The following is a 16,036-nucleotide window of genomic DNA, read 5'->3' as shown; positions in this document are numbered from 1 at the left end:
CCACGAACCAAAGAAGCTTTAAGCACACAACAGCGTCATCTCTGGCTGTTTCTGGGTCCTTCATGTGTCTTTGTGTAGTGTCCCTTGGTGGAAAGGGGAATGATACAATAAACACTTTTGGTGTGACTATGAAATGTGAACTGTATCTGTTGCTTGCCAGTATGGACCATGTAACAGTGCCAGTAGTTGCTCCAGCAGAAGCAGTCAGAGGATGTTAATGAACTGCTGTGACACACGTAGGCTGGTGCCTTTGAGGCAGCAGTCAGGATTCTCTCCACGTACTCTGTCTGTTTGCAGTGTGGAGGCTGTGATGTGCTGCCTGACTGCAGAGAGAGACGCTTGCGGCCAGACAGGAGGGGTCCAACTCAGTACAGGGGGTCCCTGCTGTGGTCCCCGTCTCTCATAAGCAGAGCAAAGGCTTGGCTGTGTTTGTTTGTTTGTTCATGTGAGTGCGGACTTCTACGTGCATGTTTCTTTGTTCGACACGCACACACGATTGTGTGAATTTGCCAGCAGTGAGTATGTAGGAATGCACAGGAAGTAATCTGCACACACAAGCCCTTGAAACAATTCTGAGAGAGAGAGAGAGAGAGAGAGAGAGAGAGAGAGAGAGAGAGAGAGAGAGAGAGAGAGAGAGAGAGAGAGAAGAGAGACAGGGACAGAGAGTCTTCCCGCTGCTCCCCCCTGCAATCTGCCACTGCTGCACCCTGGGTACTGTCAGAATGGTTTGGGCGCCCGCTGTGCCACCTGTCAACCCCCCAGGCCCAAGGTCCACTGCCGGTCCAGCCAGGCGACACTCAGGCCCAACCTCAATTACATTGCTATCAGCAAACCAAGAATTGGCTCTTTTTCCTGCAGGAGTTTTCTCTGTTTCAGGTGACATTGTTATCTTTTTTTCCTCTCCACACAATCTCCGTGGCCATCTCCGACCGTAATTTCAGCCTGGGCTCTTGCCCTCAGTGGTTTAAGCCTTAAACATAAATCTGCAGTTTGCACATAGTGTATGCACGGGCAGGAAATCCTGTCAGTGCAGTTGCTAATGATATTATCAATGGAAATTGGCAAATAGGGGACCCCTTGAAGGGGAATTCGGGGACTCTCTTGTAAGCACGACATCTGGCTCCACCAAACATCTGAGTAAGCAGATTGGCCCTGCAGGCCTGCTGCAACAGCCGACGAGGAAGCTGGGAGATGTGGGAGAACTGATCTGCACGGCTCTGCTGCTCAAGCTGTCACTTTAGCTTGGCTTGGCATAGTTACATTCTCGCTGGCTCTGATGCATTAGACCCACTCCTCTGACTGCTGCTGCCCTGCCGGCACATTGCCAAATCTTTCATGGGGGAGGTCGATCATCACTCCCTCTCTCTCTCTTGCGCTCTCTCTCTCTCTCTCTCACACACTCTCTTTCTCTTGCTTGGTCTATGACAATCGTTTCTTTTTGTCCTCCCCTTATTCTTTCTTATCCTATCCCCACCAGGGGTCATGAAATGGCATCCATTATAATCTGCCATTATTTGCTCTCTCAATTTCCTCTAGAACTCCGAGGCACCCATACGCTCTTTGTCTACTTGCCAACTTTGTCCCTCAGTCAGTAGTCGCTCAGTCATTTGGCAGTCACCTCTCCCACCACAATCCACTTCAAAATGATGAGAGCGCATTTACATCTAAAGTACGACAAGTTTACCCGTGATGGATTACTTTATGACGTGCAGAACCAAACTAGCTCACTTGCTCATTACACTTACGAGACCATGTCGGAAAACAGTAGACATAAAGAACACGAGTCTGATGGTGAGATACATGGATTACTGGTAACATGAAAATAACCATGACTACTGCAGTGTTCAATTTCCTTCTATTTGGAAGGCATAGAAAACAATATGAATATCAGAGGTGCATTAAAAATTCAAATCTTCTCAAAACTGTATGGGTTATTAAATGACTATTTCATCACATTACCACAGTTTACTCCACTATATTAATTCATACTCTACTAAGTCTATAAAAACTAAAGGAGCATTACATTTAAATTGCGAAAGCCTAAGGTCATAAGATTAATAATAGCAGTGAAGTATAGCAAAAATTAATATCCCATTTTTCCAAATGCTTAAAGAAATTTGGCTTTCTGCAGCTGTGCCAGTATGTAGATGAGGATGACTTTGAGCTGGATCATCTCGCGGCATGTAATCTATACTATAGCAACTATGTTTCAAATTGCCAATCCCCTGTGAGTAATTAAACAAACAACCACAGCATATAGATTTATAGTGTGGGACATACACTATATGATATACAATATTGAACCTAAATTGTATGCATTGTGTTGTTCAGACTGGCATAATCATTCAGTTTTGTGCATATATGAGAGAACAACTAATTCTGGTGATTTTGATTGGTATCTTTTTGGTTGTGTGAGCCGTTGCCAAGGAGATGTCATGTTGCCAAATAGACATAACTGTGTCATAATATTGAAACCCAATAAAAACTGGGTAAATGTTTGTTGCATGGACAGCTACTGATCTACTGTGTCAACCGTTTGCTCTGACTGCGAAGTACCAAAGAGTGTGTATGTTGTGCTCCCCTTCCTTGTACAACAAGTTCTCTCTCAATAACCATAACATGGTTGCTTGCCCAGCTTCACATACAACTCTCCTCTGCGGTCCTTGAGAAATGCCAAAACAACAAATGGCGGCCAAGATGGGGGCTCAAAGATGCAGGTCAAGTGACAAAAGCAGCCAATTTTCAGAAATGATGCGACATGACGGGAAGAAACACACACAGCATGTCGACCAAGTATGATAGCGATCCAACCCATGAGTGGTACAGGAGATAGTGAAGTGAACAGTAGGATACTTAAAAAAGAACAATTTGTCCAGGCCATGTGTTACAATAGGAAAGCATTCGAGGGACTGTATCATTTGAGGGATTATGAAGAATGAAAAAGTCAGTGTGGCCATAATCAGTCCCCCCAGAAATTCACGGTTTTTGCTATAAAAATCACTAATTTCCTGAAATTTTAAGCACATATACTATAGTGACTTATTACACTGCTGTGTGCACCCCTGTTGAAATTACATAAATAATGTGATCGCGGGAATGTGGAAAATCTGGAGGGACTGCATAATGCATAACATGGTTTGAATCTAGCTTTGTTAAAAAAATAAATTAAAAGAAACTAAATTAAAGTAATTATCTTGAAAAGTTGCAAAAGGGTCAGCCGATGGGCAATGAAGCAATTTACACAACAAAGATTTGCTCTCTGCTTGTTACACATATATATGCATTCATCTGCTGATATATAGATTTTATTTGAGTGTCAGGTCTGATTTTGAGGTACTACTCACTTGTCTGGCCTGCCGGGCAGCTGCAGGCGCAAGCGACATTTGTTAGCACTCTGGATCTGGTCTTCTTTGATGCGAATAAGCCTCTGCAGAGCCAGACACCAGTCCTGGGCCACAGTGGTATTCAGGTTCTTTGATAGAAAACACACACAGTTAAAAAGGTGTCCCTCAGCAGTTAAGCTCAGATATAGGACATCATGAGCTCCTGAGAGTACAGCAGTAGTTGCAGTGCACAGAGTAGACGTGTTGAGATAGTTATACACCATAACTAAAAGAAATATTCCCGCATGTACTCATATAAAACTTCACTGCTGCACACTAGATTCTTTCCATCAATCAGTTACTAGCATCTGAAATTTAACATTAAATTCACTTCAACTTCTGCACCCATTTTATTCTGAATCTATTCTCTCAAATCAAATAGAGGCAAATCAATTTCCTGAAGTCAATGAGCTGTGCAGAAATATTTCCTCCATTTGTGTGGCGGACAATGTTATTATGACAGGGTAGCGAGTGAAAATCAGTCATTTACAGCAAGGCCAGTATCCCTCCTCCACAGGACGTTCGGCTCATTAAGAGCAGGGAGGCAAAGGTGGCACCATTAGCCTGAGAGGCTCTTTGGTGATTGCTGGAGTTTGCCTTCTCCTGCTTGTGCCGTTTGTTGCACGGCTCACTTAGTAGTGCGTTTGCGGCAGACTAGCGGGAAGTGTCTGGGAAGTGGAACGCAACAGGAGGGAGACCGCTAGTTTCTTTTAGAACGCAGCAAATCTGACACATCTGTCTTTATCAAAGTGAACATCTCATTCCCACAATTCTGTCACAGTTGGTGAGGAAACTTCAACTTCTGCCTTAATAAATTGATGAATTAAGAAGTGAGTGAGGCTATGCTTTGATTGCTCTTTAAAAAATCTTCAATCTCCTTTTGCATTTTCTTTAATAGGAATAGCTGATGATTATTTCCCCAATTGGATGTCTTTGTAGCATCCCAGCTTGATCTTTTAGGTAACAGCGTAGAGTCCTGCATTATAAATCATCTGTGCATACTTCATATTTTGACTTTGCTCTCTGTGTTCCACTTGATTTCACATGGCTGAGGAGCTATTGTAAGGCAAGCTGCAGTTGACAGAAAGTCATTCATATTTCATATATTTTCAGTCAATACCTTGTGATAATGGGCATTATAAATAATTTCTATCACGCACAAAAAATAAAGTGTTCTTTTGGAATAAAGCTAGCACATTCTTTTAAAATGCCAGAAAAAAATAGACTAGGCTGTATCGAGGTGTGATAAATGTAAGAAAATATAGTTTGGCCTTCTATCCTAAGGAGACCTATAACTCAAATACTGCCTTTTGTCCAAGTTTATTGCATTTTAAGTGCCTTATGATACACAGTAGTTCCCTGAAAGAATCCAGAATGAGTAAAGGTAAACGCACCTGGTATGTCCCCTGCAGTGTGCCCACAAGGAGCGTGACCTCCTCCACCACAGAAAGGTCATGTTGCAGCTCCTGCAGTTCCTGGTAGAGCCGTGGAGGTCCCAGGATGGCTTTACCTAAGAGATGGGCAACACAATAAGATTAGAAGATTGCAGAATTACAATCATACTGTATATGAACACATGTGCACACAAAATACACACATAAAAGGAAAAGACAAGGTTACAATCAATAAAAATGTTTTATGATTAATCATCATTATGACTTGATTTTACAACTTACATATACAGTACATACTACCCTATATATAATAAACTATAATGCAATCCATCTGAGTATACAATCTGTTAATAAACATGGCTACACCCATTTCCTCTATGAGCATCATACTGTATCTAGGAAAATCATTAAACAACCCAGCAGTATATAACAACATAGCACCTGGGAGACAGTGCGAGTGCAGAAATAATAGCTGCTTTTGCTGAACCCCTAGTGGCACCAATAAGAAGTTCACTGTGTAGATGGATCAATCTTTATTATCTGTTGAACTACAGAGGGCTATACTAGTTAAAAAAAATAAGATGGAGAAACTTATTTGGAGCTGTATGATGGCCTTTTGCTGGAATGTAGGTGTCTTATTAGACGGAAAATTCAGCATCGATTTGAAACCCACTACCTTCAAAGTCTCTCTCTCCCACTGCTGAGAATCAATAGCTCTGTCTCCTTCTGTCTGCCATGCCCCCCCCTTACTAGACCAACCCCCCTCGGCCGACGTCTCCCCAGCAGCCGGCTCCACGAGAACCACCTAATTAAATTCTGCAGGTAGATTTTGCTCCCGAGCTGTCCCGTACTGTCACTGTTGCCTCATAATAAAGCATGAGCTAAGACGGTAGGGGGGCTTAGTGAGGCATGATCCTCCGGTGGGACCTGCTGCCTTCTGTCTATACACATGCATAAATGGAGTGAATGTAAAGCTCTAAGAGGAAAGAGAGGGAGACACAGAGAGAGAGAGAGAGGTGGACTGGCATTGTTCATTTAAAGAGCTCCATCGAGCCTTTTGGGATTTAATGGGATCTTTGACACTTGCAGCCACTGACATCTGTCATCTGTGCAAGGAAATCAATAGGGGAGACATCTAAATATAAAAGGGTGCACTCCGAGCTGCAAAAACATTGTCTTCCTGTCCTCTCCGGAGAGATTGCCCGGACCCCTGTACAGGTTTGTCGAGCTCTCTGGGGACTTGCTGCTGGCTACAACCCCAGAGGTGAATGTGCTGAGTTGTAATCCAGCGTAATCCCGTTGGTGAGGCAGGATATGGTTTTCACACTCAGACACAGCTTTACACATTGTTTGCCAGTCACGTAGCTCATGAGTGTAGAAGGCCAGAGCCTAGAGGGGTCTATCTCTACTTTCTCTGGAATAACTCCGCTATATAGCACTTAACTGCAATGCCAGCGATGGTAGCCAATGGATTTAAAGACAATTCAGTTTCCACACCTGCATGAAAATCCTTGTCTAATCTGCCACCAAAGCCTACTGTTACATTTCTGATCATCAAACTGTACAGTGGTACCGGCAGCATGTCAGAACAGAAAGAGCAATAACAAGAAGGCACTTGAAGAGCGCGCATAACTCTACCAAGGCTGTGCAGTCCTCCAATCATGACAGGTTATTGGCTGGAGCAGACAGAGTTATTGGCCAAAACCTAAAACTGGTTATTACACCATCACCAGGCTAGCCAGTACCAAAATTGAATGGCTTCATTCCTGGATTATGGCCAACCTGTTCACCAAGTTTGGACTTAATTACCGTGTAATGGTGGGAGAATTAAAGCGGCCATGTGCTGTCGGTTATTTTCCCCCAGTTTTATAGTGTGGTGTAGTAGGGAGTATTTCTTGAACAATTTGAAATTGCATTTCTTTGTCTTGCAACTGACATGTAACAGAAGATGGGGTAATAACAGCAGGTTGCCAAACAATAACCACCATAATTCCTTACAAAACACAACTGTCAAAACAAGGAGATGTCACTTGTCATCCAAACAAATCAATGTGAAGTTCTTCTCGCCACTTCAGCATCAGTTCCAGAACTTTTCTCTTCTTTTTGTTCCGACTTCAAAAACGCCTTTTTTTTATAACATTGTTTGTGGTCAGAGAGCTTGCAAAAAATGTCCATACTGCCACCTACTGAAATGTCTCAAAATCTACGTCCTGCTTCATTCTGCGTCATCGGATCGATCACGATTTGTGAAAAATCCTACACTGATTTGTGTGAAAACTACATCAGTCGAATGACTCATAAAGCAAAAACTCTGTGGAACAAACTATTATTCCTTTTAAAAGTTAAGGATTATAACTTCTATTTACTATCTCGCTCAGTATGCACAGCAGTGACTGACTAAAGAGAGAACTGAAGAGAATCAATATCTATTTTGCACATTAAAGCATTGCAAAGGTTTCTAAATAAATGAAAATAGCCACATTGTCCGTCACAATATCCGTATGGTTGTTCTCGCCGGACTACATATAGGCTTGTGTTGTATCGAAACCTCATATGTACATAACTTTGGATAGGAGTCTGCCAAATGACTAAATGTAAATGTAAATAATACTGTATATCCTCTTCAATGGCTGCATGAGAGTAGTCTTCACCAGCCTAGTCAGCATTCAGGAAAAGAATACATATACTGGGGAGCCCTTGTGTCTTGGGGCTAAGAAAAAAAAACAGATAAATAAATAAAAAGTGAGAGAGAATGACAGCCCTGCATTTCCCTAAAGGCCAAATTCATAAAGGACAGCACCAGCACTAAGAAATATGAAAATTGGCTCCATTTTGAGCCATGCTGAGGGAGCACAGGACTCATTCTGGATGTCCCACTGAATGACATCACAGGGGAAAGAACCTATAAATAGATGGGACAGACTGTCTGAGTGGAAAGTTGGGGAATGGCCCCACAGATGGTCAGAGAGGTTTCTGAAAAGACATGATTAAGGTGACCGCACCATGTCGGAAAGGCTGGAAAAATGCTGTGGAATATGTCCGACTCAAAACTCAGCGCCGTCTGAGGAGCATAACATTTGAAAAGTTAGACAAGGGGAGAGGGACCCGCATGGAGGGAGCTCACCTTGAGTGATCCCCACAGCTTGCAGCGAGCTTCCGTGCAAACGAGTGCAGACCTGAACAACAGCAAAAACTTAATCCAGTGAGAGTCTAAACCAGCCCTAAAAACAGCAGCTGCTCACCGAGTGTGACACAGGGGGAAGTCACCATTAATATTTAAGTCATGGAGCTGCAACTTTAAAGCCTGTACCATTACATCCTGATAAAGCTTTGTATCTCCCTTTTCCCATGGCACATTTATCAGGGATCTCGTCAAGCTCTGTATACACCGGAGTTTTGTGAGGGGTGGTGGGAGAACTAGTGTTTCAACCAGCGATTCCTATCCGCTGCTGCTGGCTCTCTAATTGGGCCTGGAAAGGAAGGGAATAATCTCTTCAGATTGATGACTCCACTTCTGGATGTGTTTGTGGTCTATCAGAGAGTGAAATGAGACTGTAGGGATGCTGCAGCAGTGGGCCTCCTCGCCCCACATCTCTCTCCAAGATAAAACACCCCAAGCAGATGGGAACAAGTGACCATCATCACTATCCCCCTCACATACACATCCTCAATCAACGTGACAAGGAGTACGGATGCATCTTCAAGCCCTCAGTGGGACGCTTCACAACAGAAAAAGATTAGCCTCGTTGACTCAGAGTACGGGGCTGAGACTAAAAATCTGTCCAAATGATGAGATTAAGTAAAGGATGAGACATGCGGGACAGGAGAGAGATAGCGTGAAATCAGTCGTTTATTTCGGTATACCTGAAGCGCAGACGCTCCCCCGCCTCGCCCCGCTTTGCTGGAAGAAGGTATCTTTGCTCTGAGAGCCCTCTTGTCCAACTTCTACAACTTGCACCTGCTGCAAGGGGGCACTCCACTTCATGGTGTACTTTGGGCCGACAGGGACCAGGCTGCTGATATCTGGAGGCCCCCTGGTGGATACAAGAGGAAAAACATTAGGGAGGATAATCAAGAGGGAAAGCAACTTCAGAGAAATTCTCTTCGTAGCTGTATCCTGCTAACATAACTAATCCCGGCTCTCTATAGGAGGAGAAGCTCTTTGATATGTCACGAAGACTTGGGAGTTGGAACTAGAATCTGTATGATCAGCTATGTTCACCGCCAAATGGCACCCCCGGCTGCGAAGAGGAGTTCATTGCTATTCATATATTCCTGTAATCATGCAGACAATCAACAATGTGATCAGTTTGTCAAAATCCTCGAGGGCAGACAAAGTCAACGTTGGGACACTCAAGTTGAATGGGACACAGAGTGATAATTACTTTGAAAGCTGAACAGTAGGGCTCTCAGCGACGTCTTTGACAAGAGCTTTGCAAAAAATATAACAGCTACGTTTCCTGTTTACTCTCTCTCTCAAGAGGAAGAGAGATGTGATCAATGGCGCTGTCACCGATGATAAATTGGAGAGAAACCCAAAAATGTTCTATGTCAGTAATCTAACGCTCCTGTAGCTGTAGTTAGTCATCCCAGCATTTGTTCAAAGCTGATAAAACTCCTGCAAGTCCTGATAGTTCTCAGAACCCCCAGTAGCTATTTCTCTTTACTGTGCAGGCTGCCAACATATTCTTGCGAAACATCAGGCATCACAGGCAAGCCTTGTGCATACAGTTTAGCACAATCTCCATCCGCAGCATAAACAGAGTTTCATGAGAGAACTTTGCATAAAGGATGAATTAGCAAAGTTTGGGCTTTAGTCTGGCTTGTTCGACAAGAGGGACTTACTTGACATTTATGTTGGCACAGATGAGCACATCATCAAAGAGGAAGACCTTTCTTTCCTTGGACTTCAGGACTTGTCCCCGCTCGCCGTACACAGTCTCAATAAGCGTTTCACAAAGGACCAGTGACCCCTGCTCCGAGTTCAGTTGCTAAAAGGGACACGGCAATCAGATGAGAGTTAGAGGAGACAGCGTCAACAAAGGGACAGTCGTCTGGAGTTCAGTGCCTGGAGGACGCAGGGGTTACACTTGAAGGAACAGATGTCTCATCACAGATTAGCAACACATTCATGTTACTGAAGGTCGCACAAGTGTGTGCGTGTGTGTCTGTTTGTGTGTCTGTCTGTGTGTCTGTGTCTGTGTCTGTGTGTCTGTGTATGTGTGTCTGTGTCTGTCTGTGTATGTGTGTCTGTGTCTGTCTGTGTCTGTGTGTGTCTGTGCGTGTCTGTGTCTGTGTGTGTCTGTGTGTGTCTGTGTGTGTCTGTGTCTGTCTGTGTGTGTCTGTGTCTGTGTGTGTGTGGTGCTCGTGTACTCGCACGCACGCACGCACACAAACACACACACACACACATCCTGAAGTAACATCTGTAGCCTGTGTGTTGAGAGGATTTAGTGGGAGAGAGAGGACTTGTTCTTCAGCTATCTTTTCCTTGCACACCTGTTTACAGTAGAGAGCGCAGGGACCAAAGGCAGCCTTCAGTGGGACAGTGCGACAACACTAATTTCAGATTATTCTTTGTCTTTCTGCCTCCACCATCCATCTACTGGGAAGCCCAAAATAGTTTAGCTTTCTGCACACTGGGACGCACAATCCTTTCCACAACAGTGAGGGAGCTACACACAGACACACAAATGGCCACAAATGCATTAAGTTTGCAGCATGGTCACCTACACCCATGTGCACCCACACAATGAATCCAATAATAGATAGAGCAATTTATGCCCTGAGTGTGCCGGCCCATTCTGTGCTTTCTACCCATGTGTTTGGCAAGGAGAATAGCCACAAAAAAAGGTTTGTTTATCCTTTCGGCCTTGCTTCCTTTTATGACTCCCTAAATCAGTGGTTTCAGTTTTATGTGTGCTGCAGCAATCCTCTAACCTGGATTCATCACAATTTAAGTGACACCACTATTGCAAACATCAGATGCAATCCAAACATGGAGTCAGCATCTCAGCATCCTGATTACTTCTCTTCATGTTTGTGTTTGTTCAACAAGCACAATTCTTTAGCAAACTGTGCACTGTTTTCCTGCCACAGCCGCACTGCAGCAACAAGTCTGACCACATTTCACAGAACAGGACGTCCTTTCTGCGGGCAATCTGTCGCTGCTTTTGGCGGGAGCTCAGATTGCACACAAAATGAGTCATTACCCTGCCTGGGACTGTCGTTTGATGGCCACAAAACAGTACAGCTCCCTCAAGAGGTGGGTCACTATAGGATAGGACCCTTAAAGTCTTCAAGGCTCAATACCCACAGAGGTCACCGCACCGCGTGTGTGTGTCTGTGTGTGTGTAGCCCATTCTCACTCACATTGTTATCTGTCCTATTCCGGCAAAGTTTGGTGCTTTGAGACAAAGAATGAATATTTCATTGGATGGTTATAGGGGTAATAGAGGAGACTGTTTCCTATTGGAATTCTGCAGTGTCACCGCAGCAAATGGAATTCTGTGTGGAGTTGAGGAGATTGGCCGAATCAGCTCATCTTAGGGTCCTGGAAAGCAAGTGCTGATAGAGAGAAATAAACGGCGGAGGGGGGAGGGGGAGATGTAGAAAGACAGTGGAGGAGGCAGTCACACTAGAGAAAGAGAAGGAGCGAGTGTAAGTGCACTAAGAAAGTAAGCAAGAGGGTGCAGAGGCGAAGAGAAGAGATGTAAAGTGGAGAGAGGCTGAGGGGAAAGAGAAGGAAGGAGAGCAGCGGGGTGAAAGAGATAGCTCTCTTACAGTTTCCAATTAAATGTCTCATTTACCCCCTAATTCTTCTTATTCAGAGCAGCATTTGTTCAGATTTGCAGCAGCAGGACTGTAATTTCAGTGTGGTAATGGAGGAAACGCCTCTGCCATTGCATTTGCTGCTGTTTAGGAATGATAATGGGCGTCATTTCTGGGAGATAATTCCCCTAAATAAAAATGCCTCCCTAGATTAATGTGTAGAAAAGTGATAGAAGCGATTGCTATGCACTGGTTTAATTTACAGGCATTTGGCTCACAGAGATAACGTAGAGGAGTTAAAGGGCCAAGTGGCTGGGCAGGTGATTTGATTAGGGATATGTGATGTGTGTGTGTCCATCATCACGTGTGTCCATGTGCAGTGAAGGTGTATGAGCATCAGTCACCTTGCTAAGCAGGCGATCACTGACGCTGCGGGCGAGTTGTTGAGTCTCGGCGATCTGATCGGCAACTCGTTTCTGCTCATTCAGCTTCTCAGCCAGCATCTCCAGCTCGGTGAGTGCCAGCTGCAGGGGCAGACGGTCCACGTGGCCCTTCGGTGTATTTTTAAGCATGTCCTAGAAAAAAAAAAAAGAATTCACTATGTGGTTATGATTCATTGTCATTTTCTACTTAAATATACTGACTGCATAAATGTGAGTGCTGAATTTGAGTCCATTCAGGTTTAATATGCACGTAGGTTTACAGTACCCTCACTTTCCTGCCACTGCTTCAGGACATATTCCATTTTTTACTTTTGCTCTGTTATTTCTTGTAGACAACAGCAACCATAAGAGTATTACTTTTGGAATATTTCTTTGAACTTCCGCACCGTTAGTGAAATGACTGATTTTCATGATACGCATCTCACATGTACCTCAGTGCCTTAAGCTTCAGATTCCTGTAATGTATGATTTAATACACACACTTCCTCTTTGGAGCACTGTGGGTAGGCTAGACGAAAATGCCTGATTCACATTCATAACTTATCTTTTGAATTCATGGATAATCAATGCCTACTGAGGGATGAAATGAGCTGGTGCAGCTCCTGCAAGTCAAGCTCAAAACTAAATCTTTGAATGGGAAGGAAAGGAAGTATACAAAGAGGAAGAGTCAAATAGTAAAGACAAAAATATGAAGAAACTGCAGGCAGCTACTTTTCAGACTTGACCTAACCCTAACTTCTTGTGCTTTGGATAATTTGAAATCCATCATTGATTCCATGGCCCTGCATCTCATCTTTAATACGGAGTGTGCCTCTGAATCTTTGATATTCTACTCCAAGCATCTCAAAATGTTGTAGTTCGCACAACTTAAAGCACTCGAACTGATCAAATAAATAAATGAAAACAAATCTGTACCTGCAAAAGCAATATGAACTGCGGGAACCGTTGAATGGGCTTCACCATCAGGCCGTACAATGTGATGCGGTCAACGCTGGATGCCTGCTTCTTCTACAAATGAGGGATAGAAACATAACTTACAACTCAAGACGTATACTTCCATTATAACTATTCTCCTTCAACTTTGAGAAGTACTCGGCAGTATTCTCTGTAGACCACGTGTAGGCATGTGAGTGGGCGTATGCAGGATGAAAATCGAGGTCTGTTAGTCATACGAGTATGAAAGAGGAGATGTTTTTTGAGCCTGTTATGTCTAATGCATTGCTGTGGGTGTAGGTCAAACTATCTTATCATTTCCGTTTAAAAGTGTAAAATCTGCACCAGCCATGGCAACATCAGTGCATAACAGCAGATCACTGGACACATTTCACAGATGGTATGATATAAAGGTTGCAAAAGATCAACTCTGAAACTGAAATCAAACAAAAAAAGGTCTGCTTCGAAGTGAATGCAGTACATGATGCAATTTGGTTTCTTAACTTGAAGTGAGCTAAATGATACTAATTGATCAACAATCTGTCACCTTTGGACGGGGTTTGAGACGGAAAGTCCAGAATTCTACATTTACAGATTTTGAAATCGTGCTTGCCAGTGTGACTTGCTCAAAAAGAAATAAAAAAAATATGAAGGTTTTCTCCCCTGCAAATGAAGTCATCAGAATATACAGTACTTAACTTTTTATTCAACTACAATTTTTGATAGAAAAATGTGTCCTTGTCCAATTCTCCTTGCATGGATGACGCTTTGAAAGGAAGATAATAAAAGAAGTGCCCTTGTGTTAGTGTGTTTTTCTGCCCATGTCTTGCGAGTGTATTCTTTGTTGTGTCAGTAAGTGCTGCAATAGTGAAAGAGGGAGAAACCCGTCATGGGAGTGGAAAGGGCGCATGTTACTCTGGCGTAAAATGGAGGGCTGTCTGTCGTCTGAGTGATCTGGCTTGGTAAATCAGCGGCGCGGCTCGATGATCACAGCTCTATCTATACACAAACGCTGTGCGCATAAGGATAATCACATTTAAATCATTGATTGGCACCCTCCATCAACAGCGGCACCACCCAGCCTGTTGATGATCCCTTAATATCTGAGGCGAGCCGTTAACAATAGGACACATCTTGATTGTCAGGGTGTGGAGAACTGTCAAGTTGCTCCACTTATACGCTTACAACGGCGTCATTAATCTCCTGCAATGCCTTCTGAATCCACAATCTGTGCTTCATCAAATGTCTGGCATACACTTATTTGGAGATGAGTGCTAATTTGCAAATTCTAGTCAGAGTATATTTTCATAACAGAACTTATTCATCACCTAGACAACCTTTCAAGGGTTAGAACAGGTACAGTGGATGCATAAGAATAGTCTCCAATTTTCGTCAATTTAATTATCTAGCAGCCTCTTTAGTAATCACTGTATTTTCAAGTTTTTATGTTGAAGTATTTACTGGATTCTGTTTGCACTGAACACTACAGAGGAAAACAAATGAAGAATCACTTCAAGGTAAAAAAAACAAGCTCAGTCCTCCACCAATGCAACACAAACAGACCCAATACCCAGACTTCTTTATATCTCCCAAACTATTGCTTTAAGTTCAACACTTGTGTATGCTGCAGAATGTGCATCATCTCCGCTGTTTTACTTTATAGCAATTCTATTGATGTCCTTACCCAGATCCAGACCAAATTGCACCTATTGATAGTCCAGATATGATCCAGATGCACACCTACATTAATGGGTTCTTCCCGGAGTCAGGAGATTTGTCAATTTCACATTTTTTCCGAGTGATAATGGTAATATACACACCAAAAGAAGCAGGTGAAAACATAGCCCCCTTAATGTGGGTTGTAAGCTGAAGTTCACCTTTAAGAATTCCAGAAAAGACGGTTTGGACATGCAGGCCTTTTTGATCAGAGCCATGGCATTGGTGAAGTTGTTGACATAGTCGCTGTATACATCCAGCACCATAGACTTGGAAAACTGTGGAAAGAGAAAAACACATCAATTTCTGAAATCATTAACATAACAACATCCTGCCAAACAGGGGGTCCAGTGCTCTGTGTTCAATTCTTCCATCTTTACAGGTCCACACAGATGCAAACATGTAATTTCCTCTAACATCATGAATGATGCTTCACTGTTCGGTTACCAGCCTGTATGCGCGGAATCACACGTGTTAATTTCAATGTAAAGAGAGGTTAGAAAATGGCAATATATAAATATAGTACTCAAGATTGAATGTATTTCCCATCTTGGAGAACACAACACCTGTTACAGGCCATTTCGGAGGACGGGCAGGGAGAAATGAGGTGGCTGAGCGTTAGCGTGTGTGTGGGAGGATGTCTATTGTGAGTTAGTCCTTCATTTTCCCTCCTCAATTTAACCCACACCGGGCAGTTGATAGTAACAGTCTATGGAATCGTCAAGAAATTAGGATGTTGCATGAAGGGATTAACCTTCTTTGTTCACGCTCTCTTTAGGGTACTGCCTCTGTGCTGCAAAGGGACTCTTAATAAAGACGACTACAGGCCCGGCAAGTAAAGAATACATTGACAAAAAAAAGCAGCTTGCCGAGGAGCGCACACCTTCAGTGTGGTCCCCACTGGTGGTGTGTTTGAGATTATCAATGGAGCAACGTTATAATGACCATCTGAGTGCGAGAGGGTCGAATCAGCCCCTCTAATAGCCGAATAATGAGCAGGCCTTATGGATGAGCACATTGCAGAGACTCAGAACGGAAAATCTCATATGGAAAGCTATTATTTTCGTGCCAAAATCTGTAAACACATATTTCAGCGAGCGCTGAATGCAGAGGAGATATTCATCACAACTGTAATTGACTTCTTGTTTGGGGTAAACTATCCCTGTTTGCTCAGTCTCAAACCTGTAGCTCATTATAAATCCGGTGAGCAGAAATGGTGCTTTAATGCGAGACAGAAATGCCAAGGAGAAAATTAGTGCTTGTACCCAGAAACAAAGTCTTTGATTGCATCTTATTCAGAAGCAGAAAAACACCCAGTCGCACACACACACACGGAGGCCAGACACACAATGAAGCAACAAAAAGCCTTCAAAAGTAAAAAAAAAACATGCACACG

At 43.3% G+C, this 16,036-nt stretch overlaps 1 protein-coding gene across 3 annotated transcripts in view; it reads right to left on the bottom strand.

Annotated features, from left to right (window-relative positions):
• arhgef10la (Rho guanine nucleotide exchange factor (GEF) 10-like a) overlaps positions 1-16,036 on the bottom strand; it is an 89,005-nt gene that overhangs the window by 50,173 nt on the left and 22,796 nt on the right. For all 3 annotated transcript variants that reach the window (XM_076147198.1, XM_076147199.1, XM_076147200.1), the window contains 7 exons: positions 14,802-14,918; positions 12,907-12,999; positions 11,953-12,123; positions 9,623-9,768; positions 8,642-8,811; positions 4,778-4,893; positions 3,345-3,472 (listed from right to left, as the gene is read on the bottom strand). In XM_076147198.1, the coding sequence (XP_076003313.1) occupies positions 3,345-3,472; positions 4,778-4,893; positions 8,642-8,811; positions 9,623-9,768; positions 11,953-12,123; positions 12,907-12,999; positions 14,802-14,918 (941 nt within the window). The remainder of the gene's footprint in view (positions 1-3,344; positions 3,473-4,777; positions 4,894-8,641; positions 8,812-9,622; positions 9,769-11,952; positions 12,124-12,906; positions 13,000-14,801; positions 14,919-16,036) is intronic.

Source organism: Genypterus blacodes, unplaced genomic scaffold (genome assembly GCF_046128005.1).
Source record: "Genypterus blacodes isolate CSIRO-AG114 ecotype Tasmania unplaced genomic scaffold, CSIRO-AGI_Gbla_v1 ptg000037l_1, whole genome shotgun sequence".
Lineage (NCBI taxonomy): Eukaryota > Metazoa > Chordata > Actinopteri > Ophidiiformes > Ophidiidae > Genypterus > Genypterus blacodes.
The sequence above is the reverse complement of the archived record's forward strand: the minus strand, read 5'-3'. Positions and strand labels throughout refer to the sequence as shown.